The 18,251-nt window shown below is 48.1% G+C and overlaps 1 protein-coding gene across 3 annotated transcripts in view; it reads left to right on the top strand.

The window, feature by feature from the left end:
- GOLM1 (golgi membrane protein 1) overlaps positions 1-18,251 on the top strand; it is a 65,288-nt gene that overhangs the window by 22,739 nt on the left and 24,298 nt on the right. For all 3 annotated transcript variants that reach the window (XM_027614965.2, XM_027614967.2, XM_027614966.2), the window contains exons 4-5: positions 8,214-8,268; positions 10,670-10,772. In XM_027614965.2, the coding sequence (XP_027470766.1) occupies positions 8,214-8,268; positions 10,670-10,772 (158 nt within the window). The remainder of the gene's footprint in view (positions 1-8,213; positions 8,269-10,669; positions 10,773-18,251) is intronic.

An 18,251-nucleotide genomic window follows, 5' to 3' on the forward strand; every position in this document is an offset into this window, starting at 1 on the left:
CCAGAGCAGACTTGTGTGGATAGAAACAGTTTCTCTGATTTTTATCATCTTTGATTGCCGTGATTGATTGAAGACCAAAAGGTTCTAGAAGAGCTTTTCTGTTTTTAATCCACACTGATTTTCCGTATCTTACTTCTGTGCGTTCGCTATTTACTCTGCAGGGTGCTGGGCTGTGCCCGGTGTCCGAGCTGTGCCCGTTGAGTGGCAGACAAAGACGAATCAATGGGTCTGTCAGGGCCACTTGCAGGCAGACACACCATTGCAGCTCTTTGAAGCAGAGAGGGCTTAGGGCAGGGAAGCCGGTGCCCACAGAGAGGTAGGAAGGGTCTGGAAGAGCATCCCATCCAGGGGCGGCTCCCAGATGGCTGGACCAGGAGGCTGCCACTGCAGCCTTAGCCCAGAGCCAGGGGCACCCTGCTTCTGGCTCCGTTCTGTACCTCCAACTGCCTGACTGCTCCACCTCTCAGGCTCCCAGGAATGCGTCTGATTGGAATCTAAATCCCATAGGGAAGGAGTCTGGAGAATTGCCGGGCAGCGGGAGGAGGTGGCCACCGGCCAGTGGCAGGTGGGCTGCGCAGTGGCAGACGGGAACGCACGGGAGGGGCATCCGCCCAAAATCTGTGTCCCTGGGAACAAGGGGGTCTGTTCAGATTGCAGATTCTCTGGTTTACTGACGAGATGTGGCCTTCAGACAGCTTTGTGATTAAAGGCAAGTCATTTACCGCCCATGCAAAGGAGTGTGTGTTAGGAGAAACGCAGACTCCCTTTCCGGCACTGTCCCCACACTGCAGCGGCTGGCCTCCGTCTCCACCCCACCCCCACCCCCACGGGATGGGGCCTCGGGTTAATTCCTACCTTTTCATTTATTTTCCCTGTGGCTGGACCAGTGGGAGTCCGGGATTATTCATGTTTAAGAACAATAAGTGGGCTCTGTAACCCGATGCCCTTGAGTTCTGTTTTCTCTTTAGTCCCTGAGTATCTGTGGACCCCCTGTTTGCAGAACGTCAGAATTTGCAGAGCTGTGGCCTTTCCCACAGGTGAGGGTGGGGGAAATTGTTCAGATCCCCATCTGGAAACAGAAGAACTAAGGCCCACAGAAGGGGTTCAGCCCAGGGCTTCTGCTCCTGCCCCCCAAGCGAGGTCGGCATCAGCACTGGCGGCCCCTCGCGCCAGCCCCGCAGGGAGAGTGGGGCAGTTCCTCGGTTGGTTAGATTTAGGACAAGGGGAATGTTCCTCATCGCTGGTGCTGTCTCTGCTGCCATGAGGGCTTTTCTTCCTCTGAACACAGAGAAGATGTCCAGCTCCCCTCTCACCCCCCCAACCCCGGTCCAGGTCCAGCCAAGCCCATGTCATGTGCTCTTCTGTCGGAGCAACACTTCACAGCTGCGCTGTCTTTCCTGGGAAGCTGGAAAGTGTCGGGAAGGGAGACCGGGAAGAGCTGAGGGGTGGGGTAGTGCGAAGAGTGGGAGGTAAATGTGAGCTGCTCAGGGGAAGGGATCTAAGGTCTCTGGCAGCCAGCAGTTGGTGACAGAAAGATCTAGGGTTTGTGGACGGAGAAGGAGGTCCCTCGTTCTGCCTTAGTCAGCTGCTGGAGAAGCATCAAGGAACCTTCTGGAGTTCCCACTGCGTGTCCTGTTCAGGTCCTCCTGGGAGTTCTCTTTGACCCAGATTATTGAAGGCACGTGGATGGGTGTGATCCAAGAGGCAGTGTGGCAGGTGCTCCAAGGCAGGGGCCGTCTCCTCAGTTTGCCCCTCCCCTCCCCCCTACCTTCCCCCCCTTCTCCCCCCTCTCCCTCCCCCCCTCCCCTCCTCCCTCCCCTCCCTATCTCCCTCCCCTCACCCTTCCACGTCCCCCCTCCCTCTTCCATCCCCCCCTTCCCTCCTTCTCTCCTTCCCTCTCTCCAGCCTTGTGCCCCTTCCCAGGGGTGGGTGTGGACCATTCTGGGTCCAGAGCTCCCGCCCCTTGGGCCTCATGCTCATCCCCAGGATGGAAAGCACCCCACAGACCTTGCCCCGCAGAGCTGTGGGCACTGTGATCTGCCCCCAGGAATCCCGGCCTCAGCCCTGGGCCCCTCCAGCCATTCGCAGGTGGGGCTTTCCCAGCCGGCTGGGGCCCGGCATGTTGTTCCTTCTCCCGGGCAGCCGGGACCTTCTGGCAGGAGCCGTTCTGGGCATGTAGGGCAGCTATGCCCCGTGCGTAACTGGGTGTTTTCCTGAGTGGGGTTCTTTTTCCTCAGCTTCACACAGAGTTTGGCTTAATCCCCCACGACCTTCTCTCACAGCTCTGGCTTGAACCCATCGTGCTGTGGCCACGGCCCAGACCCACCTTCCTGCCCCCCCCCCGTGAGCCCGTTTGCCCGGTGCCTTGGCCCCCCTCTGACCCCACTCCTGCCCTCCCCACATCCTCACACACTCCTTCACTGACCCACCGACCTGCTCTTTGTGGGGTTTTGCTCTCGTTTTTATTGTGGTAAAATGTGCATAATATAAAATGAGCATTTTAAGCATGTTGAAATGCACGAATCACACTCACGTTGCTATGTACCTGTCACACCGGCCGCCTCCAGGGCTTTCCCATCTCCTCCAGGGAAGCTCTGTCCCCATTAAACACGAACAGCCCATGCCCTCACCCCCAAGGCCTGGCAACCACGGTTTTTCCTCCTGTCTCTGAATCAGACTACCCTGCATTTCTCATGTAAGTGGGATCGTGCAATGTTTGTCCTTTTGTTCGGCTTTATTTCACGCAGCAGAATGTCTTCCATACATTAGTGTTCTTTGTTTTTTTTTAAGATTTTATTTATGTGAGAGAGAGCGAGCGAGCATGCATGTGCACAAGGGGAGGGAGGGTCAGAGGGAGAGGGAGAAGCAGACTAGGGGCTCGATCCCAGGACCCCAGGATCATGACCTGAGCGGAAGGCAGACGCCTAACCGACTGAGCCACCCAGGCGCCCCACACGCTGGTGTCCTTGCGTTGATACTCTCTGTCTCTGTCTGTCCGGCTCCTCCCCATGCGCGTACAGACACTCACTCCTGTGCCCCTGCCATTTGCTGGACCTAGAATCACCCAGGCTGTGAGTTCCTGTACTTTCTGGTGTCCTGGGTCTCTCACCCCCCAGAGTGGGTCTGGCACTTAGCACTTAGGCCCAGCCTCTCTGAGGACCTTCTCTGGGGGTTGGGACTCAGCCCCCCTCTGCTGTGGCCAGAGCCTGGGGGGACTTGTTGTCGTCTGTCCCCACACACCCCTCCCTTTGCCTTCTGTAGAGGGCCTGTCTGGCAAGTGGGGGTCAGCTGTGTGGATGGCCCACCTTTGTGCCTCCAGGCTGAGGCTCGTGCTGGACACCCGATGCCCATGCTGGGCAGGTTTGCTGAGTTCTGGAATTCTTCCTGTGGCCCCTTGGCCGGAGGACAGGCATACATCTCAGTGGCCTGCCTCTCCCAGTCTTTGGCCTACCAGGGCTGTCGGTGTAAAGAGTTTGGGGTGGCAGGGCTTATTTTGGTGGTGTGAGTGGTGATGGTGTGAGTGTGTAATCTTAGCGGGACACCATAAATAGTTAATTGGCACTTCTTTGCCATCGGGCTTGCTCTCTGCCCTCCCTTCCCATTCCTCAAGGTCTGTGCTGTCCCTATGGGCAAGTGGCTGGTGAGCACTGAAAATATCACATTTGAGATATGCTGTAAAAGTGTAAAAATATGCTAGATTTCAAAGGTTTGGTATGGAAAAAAGAAATTGCATTAATACTGTTCTATGTTGATGACATCCTGAAATGATAATTTGGTTATGCCAGATTAAATTCAGTATTTAATTTCACCTGTTTGTTTATTGGGACAGAGTTCACATAAGCTCAGCATTACCATGTTAATCATTTTACAGTGTATCATTCAGCAGCCTACAGTATGCTCATGATGTGGTGCAGCTTTCAGCACCATCTCATTTCAGAACATTTTCATCACTCCCTAGAGAAATCCCGCACCCATGAAGCAGGCGCTCCCCACTTCCGCTTTCTCCCGCCCCTGGCTCCCACTAATTTACCTTCTGTCTCTCCAGATTTGCCTGCTCTGGGCATTTCCTATCTGCAAAATCCTACATTTTGTGGCCTTTGTGCCTGGCTTCTTGCACTCAGCATAGTGTTTTCAGGGCTCAGGGCATGTGTCAGGACCTCGTTCCTCTTTATGGCTGCGCCATGTTTATCCATTCTTCACTCGATGGACATTTGAGCTGTTCCCACCTTTTGGCAGTTATGAATAATTCTGCTGCGAACATCTGGGGACAGGTGTCGGACGAACATATATTTGTGATTCTCTTGGGTATAAACCCAGGAAGAGGAGTACTGGGTCATGAGACAACTGTTTAACTTTTGGGGAAACTGCTGAGTCGCTTTCCACGGTGAGTGAGCGCCATTTCCCGTTCTCCTCAGCTGCGTCTCAGGGTTCCAGTTTCTCTGCACTTTCTCCACATCCTTGTCCATACTTATTTTCCTTTTTGCTTTTTATTTATTAATTTTTAACTTGCAGCTCCATCCGCATGTGTGAGACGGTGTCTTCTCGTTTGGATTTGTGTTTCTGGGGAATGTGGGCATTTCTCTGGGGCTTATTGGCCATTTGTGTATCATCTTTGGGGGAATGTCTGTGCCAGTCCTTTACCCAGTCTGTTTCTCTTCACTTTAATGTGACTACTAGAAATGGTGAGCCTTCCATACAGGGCAGACATTTCGTTTCTCTTGGCTAGCGCTGCTCTGGGAGGTTTCCGAAATTGGTGAGGGGGACGGGGAAGACGAAGGAATATTTCATATTCTTCCTTCATTCTCCGTGTCCTTCACAGGTCACCAAGATTGCTTTCCATTTTGAGGTCCTCTCCCCAAGGCACTAACAGGAGGGTAATTTCATAGGGCTTCTCCAGGCACCGTGGGGTCAAGGGTTAGATAGTCTGAGGGGCCTGTGAGTCCGGCTTAAGTGAAAGGGGCCTCTGGCCTTCAAAGCAGATTATTTCAATGAGCAAAACAGAGCAGTGGAGGGGGCCTTTTCTCCTTTATCACGTGATCTGCGTCCCCCTTGCAGTGAGCTTTCCAAAAGTTAGGATCTTAAAAAGTAAGTCATTTACATTTTATGGAGCTTTTAGAGTGGTAGAATTTATTGTCAAATTACTGCTTTGAAAATTTACTTAAACGTCGAGCTTTTTTTTTCTTGGAATCTAACGCGGAAATAGCTTGATCGAGTATACTCGTTTCTCAGAACAGTTTTAATACGCTTGTGCGTGGGTGGTTCATCCTGCAGTCTTCTGAGTTCAGTTTCCGGTTACATTCTAGCGGCATTAGTGATGGCGAGCGTCCCCGGGGACGGTCCACACACCCTGGGAGGTGCAGCTTCGCCCAGAGTCACTCTGACTAAAATGTGAAAAATTAGCTCAACAGATGACTGGATAAAGAGAATGTGGCAGCTACATAAGGGTTGTTTAGAATATAAAATTCATTTAAAAATAGTATTATTTAATGCAGATTTTTTTCTTGAATCTCCGAAAAGCTAGAAGCATTTGCATTGTTCCCTGAAAATGATTTAACAAGATTTTCAATAAATATAAAACTGCATATGAAAGATCTTGATGGCGTTTTATGACCCTTTTCTCATTTACTTCAGTGCCGACTGTAGTTTTCCATGCACAGGTAAGCAGGTGGGGGAAGATAACTAAAATATTTTTTCTTTAGAAAATTAGAGTCGCGTGGGAGACATTTCCTCAGATAGTTAACAGACTCCAGTGTGGGGTTTTAGGAGTGGGGCCAAGGGGAATGATGGAGAATGTCCTGGGGGAGCCTGTGTGGCTCAGTTGGTGAAGCCTCCAGCTCCTGGTTATGGCTCAGGTCACAATCTGAGGCTCATGAGATCGAGCCCCGTGTTGGGCTCCATGCTGGATGTGGAGCCTGCTTGAGTTTCTCTCTCCCTGTGCCCCCTCCCCTCATTCCCCTGCCCCTGCTCATGTGCGCTTTCTCTTTAAATACATATATATATAGGGGTGCCTGGGTGGCTCAGTTGGTTAAGCGACTGCCTTCGGCTCAGGTCATGATCCTGGAGTCTTGGGATCGAGTCCTGCATCAGGCTCCCTGCTCAGCGGGAAGCCTGCTTCTCCCTCTGACCCTCTTCCCTCTTGTGCTCTCTCTCATTCTCTCTCTCTCAAACAAATAAACAAAAATCTTTAAAAAAAATAAATACATACATACATATATATATGTACATATATATATGTATATATGTATATACAAATGGAATCAGACAGTATTTGTCCTTCTGTGACTGGCTTATGTGGCATTGCACAGTGTGCTCAAGGTTGATCCATGTTGTAACGGTGTATGGCAGACTTTTTTTTTTTTTTTTAAGGCTGCATGATATTCCGTTGAATGTAGCTGCCACATTCTCTTTATCCAGTCATCTGTTGAGGATGGGTTGCTTCTAGCTCTTGGCTGTTGTAAGTAGTGCTGCTATGAACCCACAGGGGTGAACATCTCTTCAGGGTTCTGCTTTGAGTTCTTTTGGCTCTAGACTTAGAAGTGGGACCGTGGGATCCTGTGGTCTTTTGTGTCTGTGTTGAGCTTGTGCAAGTCTCTTCTGAGTGCAGCAGGCCTTCCCTGCGCTGTGCCCATCTGACTCCCTGCTACGTGCGCCACTGAGGGGTCTCCGCTCTCCCCTGCCCACTAGGGTATCTGCAGACACTCCTCTTGATAATCTTTCCCTGAGATACCATCGCTGTGACTTCCTTCCTTTTTTTTTTTTTTTTTTATTCATTTGAGACACAGAGATAGCATGAGCAGGGAGAAAGGCAGAGGGAGAGGGAGAAGCAGGCTCCCTGCTGAGCCAGGAGCCCGATGTGGGGCTCAATCCCAGGACCCTGGGATCATGACCTGAGCCGAAGGCAGACGCTTAGCCATCTCAGCCACCCAGGTGCCCCACTTCCCTCTTTTGTACCAGGAAATGTTCCGAGTCCTCAGATCTCCCAAAATAAACATGGTTTGTTTGGCCACATTTCATTTCTGGGTGCACCCCTGTACTCCAGAAAGCTCTGTCCAAGCCACAGAAAAAGTAAGGGCTGGACAGAGGTCTAGGAGGAAGCCAGAGGCGCAGACGTAGGAGACGGTGCAGTTGTCATTGTCCCCCGTTAGGCAGGACCCAGGCAGAAACGTGTCCCCAAGTTGTGGGCCGCGTGTCCTGGGTGTGGTATCTTGCAAGCTTTGTTGCTTATGACACGGTATGAAATGTGCACATTTCACGGTGTGCACAGCTCTGTGTGTACAAAACAGCGGCCGTGTGATGTGCTCTAATAGTGAAGATCCCAGTCCCCTCTTTGTCAGGTTTTTGTTTGCTTTAGGCTCAGGGTACAGCCCACTAGCCTGGTATCCTGCTGGTGGGGGGGGGGTTAGATCCCAGCAGGGGATCTAACAAGTAGTGAGCAACAGCTTGCTTTCTGGATCAGGCTTTGCCTGTTGGCTGTGAAGAAAGCCCTGTGGCCTTGAGTCTCTTAAGCAATCTGTGCCTCAGTTTTCTGCCCTCTAAGATGGAATAATGTGCTGCCTGCCTCTTAGAACCCGGGGTGAGGAGTAAGCGAGCGAGCGGACTGCAGAGCTCAGAAGGGCACCTGGAGACCGTGACCACTCGCTCATGCGCACGGGCTGCTTGTGACATACGCTCCACACTCCCTTTCCTCACTTTTCCCTCGGTTTTCACTGTTCGCTGAGTCCTGTGTTGTTCCTTCCTCTTCCTCTGTTTTCAGCCTCCCCAGCTTGTTGTCACTTCGTGTGAGCCCCTCTGTCCCCCACCCCCACCCCCACCGGCAGTAAGGAGCCCTTCCTCTGCTCTGCTCCCCACCCTGGGGTGCAGTCGGGCCTGTGGCTCAGGATGTGACCGCGCCCGGCCCCCCAGAGAAAGTCCAGCTTTCGTGGAGGGGAGCATGTCTGGGGCGAAAACAGCGAGAGGATCCATTTAGCCCTTGCTCAGGTTATAGGCTGTTGTTGGGACAGCAAACCTCTCACCGTGTGAGCACCTTTTCTGGCTGCAGCGGTATCTGAGAGCTCAGCGGGAGAGCTGTGCCCAGTCCCTCCAACAGCTGCTGGGGTGCGGCAGGTGGGGCGGGGCTGTTGCTGCTCCCTTTTCCCAACGGGAACATCTTATCAAGGCTCTTCTAAGTTGTTAGTTTGCAGGCACGTTTCATTCTGTGTTTATCTTCCTTACAGGCCGTTTTGGTGAATAATATCACCACAGGTGAGAGGCTCATCAGAAGCCTGCAAGGTGAGTTCTCATCCCCTCCTTTACACCAGATGTTAGGCCTTTTAGGAAAAGCCCGCCTTTCCTCTTGTCCCTCTCTAGTGGCTCTCCTTCTAATCTAATGATGGGTAGGATCACGAGTAATTGAGCAATCTTTATTCTTCTTGCCAAATTACAGTTCCTTAAAGAGCTTTTTCCTTTTAAAAATGTTGCTGAACACATTGTAAGGTGTTAGGTACAGAATTCAGATTCTCAGTTTTTGATAGGTTAAGAAGTATACAGAACAGATCACCTATCACATACATATAAAATATGTGTAGTATATATAGGATTTCTTTTAAATGGGCCACCCTGAATTCAGATTTCCCTAATGAAAATTATAAAAATTATCTAGTCCAATTTAATTCCACTTCTTTCCTGTCCTGATTCAGTTTGGCAGCCAGGGCTGGTTTCTGTCGGGCCTTGGGAAGCAGCGGTGATGAGGGCAGTCACGGGGTGAGCCCCTCTGTGGTCGGCTCCCCCTTCCGCTCTGACTGAGGGGCTCCGCAGGCCCTGGGTGGTCCTGGGGCCTGGTGAAAGGGGGTCTCATGAGGCCGGCCTTTGCCGGGGGTAGGAAGCTCCCATGGGCCCCCCATCCTCACTTCTGCCTCTGGGACGGGAAGGTCTGTCTAGAGCCGTACCATCCAGAGTGGTGGCCACGAGCCATGTGGCCAGTGAACCCCTGAAACGTGGCTAGTGGGATGGAACTGGATTTTAAATTTTTGTGTAATTTTCAGTGATTTAAGTTAGAGACTGAAACTCGACTCTGTTGGGAGCACTAAGCATTTACAACTTATATATTAGTCTACTTTTTAACTGTACATTTGATGAAACCTAAATTCGGATCAAGCATTCCCAGTGCAGATTTAACGTCTGGATTGAGATAGGCTCTAATTGTACACACCAGATTTCAGAGACATAGTATGAAAGAATATAAAATATCTCGTTCATAATTTTTTTATATTCATTGTGTGTTAGCACGATAATGTTGCATAGCTGTCGAGTTCAATCAAATGTATTATTAAAAGTAATAATACACCTGGTTTAGATCTTAGAAATGTGGTTGCTAGAAAAATTATCTACGTGGCTTGCCTTATAGTTCCGCTGGACAGTGCTGGCCTAGGATTCTCATTCCACATCTGGTTCTAAGACTATGAGTAGGGGAGATTCAGGGTTATACAAAGTTACATGGGTCACTGGACTGCTGGGGGCTTTGTAGAGCTCCCCTTTCTTGTCTGGCCTTTTGAGATGCATCCACGTTGTGGATGTCAGATTATTCCTTCTGTTGCCGAGCAGTATCCCCTCACCCCATACTTGGTTTGCTTGTGGGAGTTTTCTTAATGTGCAGTCATTATTGAGGTGTAACTTACACCTACTAAAGTGTACCCTTTGTGGTATAGAGTTCTGTGTTTGGACAAATGCACAGTCCCCTGGACCACCACAGCCACGACCAGACCCTGTCCCTCCAGGAAGTGCCCCCCCAACCTTTTGTAGTCAGTCCCCTGCCTCAGCCTCCAGCGCCCCAGGTGGTTCTACGACCCCAGAGTTTTAACTCTTCAAGCATCTCCTAGAACTGCTTATGAGATGGAGCCTTGTTGCTGTGTGTTTGGCATTTCATTGAGTCCTTCACTTTCATTTCATTTTCCCCCTAGAGAGCCCTGTAGGTGTAGAGTTACAGGGACAAACCTCGGGGATGCGGGTGTGTGTCCGGAGCTGAGTCCCAGGCCCCAGTGGCGGCCTTGTGGCCACTCTGCTGTCACCTCTGTGGCAGCCTTGGTCTGGCGCTTAGTCAGCGGCTGCTATTTCTGCAAGGCTTTTAGGAGCCGAGAGGCCAGGGCAGCAGGGCTGGCTGATGAATCTCCTCAGGGAGGCTGCCGTTTCCCAGATGGGGGCAGGGGAGGTGGGGTGATTGGATGAGCACAGGCCTCCGGGAATGGCCGGTGTGGACGAGTGGGAGGAGGGGGCGGCTGGTAGGTAACCTGGTGGCCCAGGACGGGGGTCCGCCATGAGTGGCTGCTTACCTGAGCAGATGTTGATATCCGTGTTTCACAGGCTGAAGGGTAAGTCTGCTGGGGACCAGGGGACACGGTGGGACAGCTCAGGGTTTAGGATGTCTAAGAAACACCCGAACAGAACCTCTGAACGCATTTTAAAGGTCAGAGGTCAAAAAATCGATTTAAGAGAGAGGTTTGGAAAAGAGGGTGCAGGTTCCAGTTGGGTTGCAGATTCCCAAGGCTCCTCCACGGTTCTGGAATGTTCTCATCCCTCTCTCCTCCCCACCCTTACCCTCCTGTGTGCCATTGCCCACTGTGTTCTGACGCGTCTGCTGTTGTCATGATGGTCATGCCCGCGACCTGCCGGATTCTGGGTCGTCCTCTTGCCTCAGACCAGTTGAAGGCCCTGCAGAAGAACTACGGCAGGCTGCAGCAGGATGTGCTCCAGTTCCAGAGGAACCAGACCAACCTGGAGCGGAAGTTCTCCTACGACCTGTAAGTATGCCTCCGCGTGTGGGGCACACCCCTGGGGGGCTGCCGTGGGGGTGAGCCGGGGGGGTGGGTGTGCGCTGCGCCCACCCTTCTGGTCCTGGCACGTTGGTGCTCTGCAGGAGGCCCGGTGCACTTTATTCTGTACGCGTGAGCCGTGCCTCAGAAAGCTGGGCAAGAGGGTTAGCCAGTGGCTCATGATACAGGATACACAAGAGGGTGGTGTTCCTGAGCAGGAAATGATTTATCAACATGCTTTGTAAAGTCACTTTAAGTTTTAAAATGCAGGTGTACCGGTTAAGTCAATAATGGAAAGCCTTTAAAAATATCTGAGCACGGAAGTGCTCAGACACGCCCCATGTCCACCTCCTAGACTGAAAGGCGTCTTGGCATCCTATGAGTGATTTATCTCTGGGTGTTGTCATGTGGACATTCTGTTTCTCTGAGACTTCTAGTGTCTTTCCAGATTTCTGCCGTGAGAATAGAGCACTTTTATTTTTCAGCTTTATTGAAGTATGAGTGACAGATACTCATTGTGTATATTTAAGGTATAAAATATGAAATTTTGATATGCCTCTACATTGTGAAATCATGTCCCCGATGAAGCTAATTAACCATAAACTTCGTGCATGTGTGGTGAGAACACTTAGGATCTACGCTTTCAGCACATTCGAGGTGTATGTTGTTAGCAACTGTAGTCCCCATGCTGCCCATTCTCTCCCCAGCTTACAGTTAGGACCGTCCATTTTAAAAGGATGATAACCTCAGTTGCATACAAAAACCCTGCACGTTTACTTCTCAGAGTATTTTTATGACCAAAAAAACAATAAACTTTCAAAAGGTTAGCTAAACCGTATAGTAAGATAGTAAAAACCAATTTAGAGAGTGGAGAATAAATTCCAGTCTGTGTATTCCCCTCCCCCAAAAGCAGCATGGCTCAGGCACGGGGGGTCTGGGATTCAGGCAACCAGCCACCTGTGAGCCCATTCCTCTTTTCCATTTGCTGACTTCTCCCTAGTCCGTTTTCCAAGGTCATATGGATTTTTCACATCATTGCAGTCACTGGTAACATTTTTAAATCATTGTTTTCCACTTCACCTGTGTTATGTATAAATAAAAGTCCATACTGCTCCAAAATGTATCATTAAAAATGGCTGGTTAATACTGTGGAGGCATGGAATTTAATTCATGATTTCCCTGTTTTGGATAATTAGGTTACTTCTGAGTTTTGATTATTATAACTAGCCTGATATCACTGTGTGTAATTTTTAAAGATTATTATTTTGGATTATTTCCTTCTAAAACAGGACTTGGCTGTAGGTTCAGTGTCATAAATTGCCTAGTTGCCTTCTGAATGAGTTTCCTCACCCCACTGCCCTCATTGGGATTCTGAGGTCCTTCCAAAAGATTGTCCACTCACTGTGATATCTTCCTGATCACTTTAAAACCAAATACTACTAAAACCAGGAAGCCCCAAATATATAAATATGCAGAGGACATGCACCAACAGTCAATACAAAGGGAAACGTAATTAGAAAATATGCATTTGGAACCTTCTTCAGCTAGGCCAGTGGTTCTCAATTTTGGGTGGCGATTTTGCTCCCAGGAGACCTTTGGCAATGTCCGGAGACCTGCGGCCAGCATCCTGCAATGCACAGGGCAGGCCCCATAACAGAGTTTTCTCTGGCCTCAAACATGGTAGTCTTCAGTTGAGAATCCCTGAGCTAGGCTAGTAATCAACGAGGTACATTTAGACAAAAATGAAGACGGCCCCAGTCTAATTATCATTCATCCTTAGAAGATACCTTCACACACCTTTCCCTTCCATTCATTCAAATAGGATAAGCCTTTAATGGCCTCACTTGATAAATATTGACTCAGAAGATGTTCACCTAGCTGGAAATCAGCAGTCCACCAGGCCCGGTGATGGGGAGGGTGGCCCTGCTCCCCATGTTGGGGCAGACAGCAGAATGGCTAGGCATGCTGGACTCATAGGAGGTTGATGGCTAGATTGAAACTCTTTCTCTTAGGAGGTTGATGGCTAGATTGAAACTCTTAGGAGGTTGATGGCTAGATTGAAACTCTTTCTGACTGATGTCAGTATTGAGGTAGTTGTCCCCAAAGTGTTATACCGGATACAGCGTGTTTCCTGGGGATGGTGTTCATGGAATGCTGGAAGCTTGAAAGAGTTATTCTTACTGCCTTTGGATTATAGACCCTTTTTGAGAATCTGATAAAAGGTACGGACCCCTTGTTAGCAATATCTGCAAAGTTGTGCATTCAGTTTGTGGGACATCAGAAGCTTCCCTGCACACCCTCTGTGAAAGCATCCTGTCGGGTCTAAAGCCTTTTTAGAAGGCAGTGCTGGGAGTCAAAGAGCTGACAGCAAGGGCAGGTTTCCTTTTTTTTTTTTTTTTTTTAAAGATTTTATTTATCCATTTGAGAGAGAGAGAATGAGAGATAGAGAGCACGAGAGGGAAGAGGGTCAGAGGGAGAAGCAGACTCCCCGCCGAGCAGGGAGCCCGATGCGGGACTCGATCCCAGGACTCCAGGATCATGACCTGAGCTGAAGGCAGTCGCTTAACCAACTGAGCCACCCAGGCGCCCCAAGGGCAGGTTTCCTGATTGGCAGAGGTTAGTTCTTCCGTATCAGTGTCCCCGCTTCTCACTCCTACACCTGTGGCAGACATTACTAAGTGATCACTGTTCTTGGTCGTTCTTGGTCCACATACTGCCTTGCAGGCTTTCTCCCCAGAGCACTTAGGGTTGGTTTCTCACGTGAACTGCTTGTCATCTCCTCTCCACTCCATGAGGAAATAGTTTGCAAAAGCTGTTACTGGAATAGAACAGCACTGCTCTGATGCTTGGCGTCCTGGACGATCGGGTCGTCCACCTTCATAGATTGCCGTATGGCATACATTCCATTTACAGTACTCCACCCATCGATCGCACCGGTTAGAATAACCCTGGCAGCAGGTGCTGTGTGTCTCTACGTTGTAGCTCTAGTTGATGACTGAATGGTTACCATGTGCATGTAAGCAGAAGCTCACCTGAGGCCTTCGGGAAGTCACACCGTCACTGTCCACGTGACCTGAGTCGCAGGATTTGAGCTTCGTTCTGAGGTTGTTCCCTTCCTGCTGTGGAGCTGGAATGTGGAAAGCTGGCTTTCACCCGCAAGGCTGGGAGAGAGAGGCTCTTTATACTTGATTTTGGCAGGGCTGAGAGCAGGTGAAAACAGTACAGATTTCCCATTTGTAGGTTTTTAAAGGTTCAGGAATGGCTATGTCCCTGTTCATTGGCTGGTACTGAGCTTCTGGGATACTGTCTGCTAACTGAACTGGATGTTTAGTATGTTCAGGATATAGATGTCTCTGTGTTTAAGCTACTGTGGGCTAGTCTACCACCTGTGACTTGCATGTTTGTGAGAATTTTATTTAAATGAACTTTTCAGCGAGTCTTCTCTTGATCTGTATGCTGTCCAAGGTCCAGAAGTCTGTCTTTCACTCTCTGCAATACCTGATGCCCTTCTCTGCGTGTGGTTCACAGAGGCCCACAGAGTCCTTTGAACTGCAGGTCACATTACAAAGTTAGGGGCTGAGTGCTGCACAGCTGGCTCTGAAGGGCCCGTGACCCAGAAGAGAGTGCGGCGCAGAGCCAGGAAACCCCAAGTTGGGCTTCTGCTTTCAGCCTTATCACTCTCTCTCTCTCTGACCCTGGTCACCTTCCCAGCTTCCTTATGTGTACAAGTGGGTAATTCTCTCAATTACTTTACAACCCTGACACCCAAGATACTCTTAAATTCTAGGCTGAAATGTGCAGTGATGCTTCAGAATATTTTAGCTAAATGGGGACTCAGTCTGAGTTAGTGATGAGCTCCATCAACAACTCTCTGATACTGGCTGGGCGTCCTCCAGTTCAGTTTCTTTTTCTTTTTAAAAAATGAATCTTAAATTTTGGAAGTTTCAGTTTTACAGAATTATTATAAGAGTTCCTGTATACTGCAGACCCAGTTTCCCTACTGTTAACACTTGACATTGAGTGTTATTTGGCACAGTTAATGAACCAGTATGGATACATCATTATTAACTAAAGTTCCTACTTTATCTGTGTTTCCTCAGTTTTCCCCTAATGTCCTTTTTCTTTTTCAGGACCCCACAATCCATCTGTTCATGTTTTCCTAGCGTCCTCTTGGCTATGACCGTTTCTCAGACTTATTTTTTATAATCTTGTTAGTTTTAAGGAGTGCTGGTCAGGTGTTTTGTAGAATGTTTTCCGGTTGGGATTTATTTGGTGTTTTTTTCATGGTTAAACTGGGACAGCACATTTCTGGGAGGAAGGCCACAGAGGTAAAGTGCCACTTTCATTACTTTGTATCAGGGGCACATACCATCCATATGACCTGTCGCTGTTGATGTTAATCTTGATTACCTTGCTGAGGTAAGTTTTGTCTGGTTTCTTCACCACAAAGTTACTCTGGTATTTCTCCCTCTGTACTATAGTCTTAGGAAGGAAGTCAGCATGTACAGCCTACACCTAAAGATTGGGGAGTTATGCTCCATTTCCTAAGGGCAGAGTGTCTGTATCAGCTGTTGGGAATTTTCCTGCACAGGAGAGCTGGCTCTTCGTAACTACCAAGTTATTTATATCAATATGGACTTTGGGTTATAATCCAGTACTATTCTAATTTTTGCTCCCATTGTTCCAACTTTGGTCACATCCCCAGCATTGTGCCCCTGCCCCCTTTTTGGGCACTTTGTTATACCATCTGGCACCAAAAGATGCTGTGGGCTCATCTCTTGTATATCCTGTTCCAATCCTAGAATCACCCAATCAACCATTTCTTTTTTTTTTTTTTTAATTGGAGAGTGGTATTAAGCCAAGATCTGGGTATTAGGTGTGTTGTTGCTGGGCCCTATATCAGCTGCAGAGTAAAGAGACCTGTGTGTGTACTAACCTGTGTTATATACAGACATTGATGAATATAGGTTTCCAGCTGTATTCATACTAACCAAGCATAAGTTCATACTGGTGTCTCCAATTCGAAGTTAACACAATAGTATATAATTGGATATGTTCTCAACTAGGGACAATATGCAAATATTAATATTTTGTGGCTCAAAATATTTTTATATATTTTTTTAAATAATTTTTTATTGCTTTGTTAATCACCATACATTACATCATTAGTTTTTGATATAGTGTTCCGTGATTCATTGTTTGTGCATTAACACCCAGTGCTCCATGCAGAATGTGCCCTCTTTAATACCCATCACCAGGCTAACCCATCCCCCCACGCCCCCTCCCCTCTAGAACCCTCAGTTTGTTTTTCAGAGTCCATCGTCTCTCATGGTTCGTCTCCCCCTCCGACTTACTCCCCTTCATTCTTCCCCTCCTGCTATCTTCTTCTTCTTTTTTTTTTCTTAACATATATTGCATTATTTGTTTCAGAAGTACAGATCCGTGATTCATCAGTCTTGTACAATTCACAGTGCTCACCATAGCACATACCCTCCCCAATGTCTATCACCCAGCCACCCAATCCCTCCCACCCCCCACCACTCCAGCAACCCTCAGTTTGTTTCCTGAGATTAAGAATTCCTCATATCAGTGAGGTCATATGATACATGTTTTTCTCTGATTGACTTATTTCACTCAGCATAACACCCTCCAGTTCCATCCACGTCGTTGCAAATGGCAAGATCTCATTCCTTTTGATGGCTGCATAATATTCCATTGTGTATATATACCACTTCTTCTTTATCCATTCATCTGTCGATGGACATCTTGGCTCTTTCCACAGTTTGGCTATTGTGGACGTTGCTGCTATAAACATTGGGGTGCACGTACCCCTTCGGGTCCCTACATTTGTATCTTTGTGGTAAATACCCAGTAGTGCAATTGCTGGATCGTATAGTACCTCTATTTTCAACTGTTTGAGGAACCTCCATACTGTTTTCCAGAGTGGTTGCACCAGTTGCATTCCCACCAACAGTGTAGGAGGGTTCCCCTTTCTCCGCATCCCCGCCAACATCTGTCGTTTCCCGACTTGTTAATTTTAGCCATTATGACAGGTGTGAGGTGGTATCTCATTGAGGTTTTGATTTGGATTTCCCCGATGCCAAGCGATGTTGAGCACTTTTTCATGTGTCTGTTGGCCATTTGGATGTCTTCTTTGGAAAAATGTCTGTTCATGTCTTCTGCCCACTTCTTGATTGGATTATTTGTTCTTTGGGTGTTGAGTTTGATAAGTTCTTTATAGATTTTGGATACTAGCCCTTTATCTGATATGTCATTTGCAGATATTTTCTCCCATTCTGTCGGTTGTCTTTTGGTTTTGTGGACTGTTTCTTTTGCTGTGCAAAAGCTTTTTATCTTGATGAAATCCCAATAGTTCATTTTTGTCCTGGCTTCCCGTGCCTTTGGCGATGTTTCTAGGAATAAGTTACTGTGGCTGAGGTCGAAGAGGTTGCTGCCTGTATTCTCCTTTAGGATTTGGATGGACTCCTGTCTCACGTTTAGGTCTTTCAACCATTTGGAGTCTCTTTTTGTGTGTGGTGTAAGGAAATGGTCCAGTTTCATTCTTCTGCATGTGGCTGTCCAATATTCCCAACACCATTTGTTGAAGAGACTGTCTTTTTTCCATTGGACATTCTTTCCTGCTTTGTCAAAGATGAGTTGACCATAGAGTTGAGGGTCCATTTCTGGGCTCTCTGTTCTGTTCCATTGATCTATGTGTCTGTTTTTGTGCCAGTACCATACTGTCTTGATGATGACAGCTTGGTAATAGAGCTGGAAGTCCGGAATTGTGATGCCTCCCCCTTTGCTTTTCTTTTTCAATATTCCTCTGGCTATTCGGGGTCTCTTCTGGTTCCATACAAATTTTAGAATTATTTGTTCCATTTCTTTGAAAAAGGTGGATGGTATTTTGATGGGGATTGCATTGAATGTGTAGATTGCTCTAGGTAGCATTGACATCTTCACAATGTTTGTTCTTCCAATCCATGAGCATGGAACGTTTTTCCATTTCTTTGTGTCTTCTTCAATTTCTTTCATGAGTATTTTATACTTTTCTGAGTACAGATCCTTTGCCTCTTTGGTTAAATTTATTCCTAGGTATCTTACTGTTTTGGGTGCAATTTAAATTGGATCGACTCATTGATTTGTCTCTCTTCTGTCTTGGTGGTGGTGTATAGGAATGCCACTGATTTCTGTGCATTGATATTATATCCTGCTACTTTACTGAATTCCTGTATGAGTTCTAGCAGTTTTGGGGTGGAGTCTTTTGGGTTTTCCACATACAGTATCATATCATCTGCAAAGAGTGAGAGTTTGACTTCCTCTTTGCCGATTTGGATGCCTTTGATTTCTTTGTGTTGTCTGATTGCTGTGGCTAGGACTTCTAATACTATGTTGAATAGCAGTGGTGAGAGTGGACATCCCTGCCGCATTCCTGACCTTAGGGAAAAAGCTCTCAGCTTTTCCTCA

This window comes from Zalophus californianus, chromosome 13 (genome assembly GCF_009762305.2).
Source record: "Zalophus californianus isolate mZalCal1 chromosome 13, mZalCal1.pri.v2, whole genome shotgun sequence".
Classification (NCBI taxonomy): domain Eukaryota; kingdom Metazoa; phylum Chordata; class Mammalia; order Carnivora; family Otariidae; genus Zalophus; species Zalophus californianus.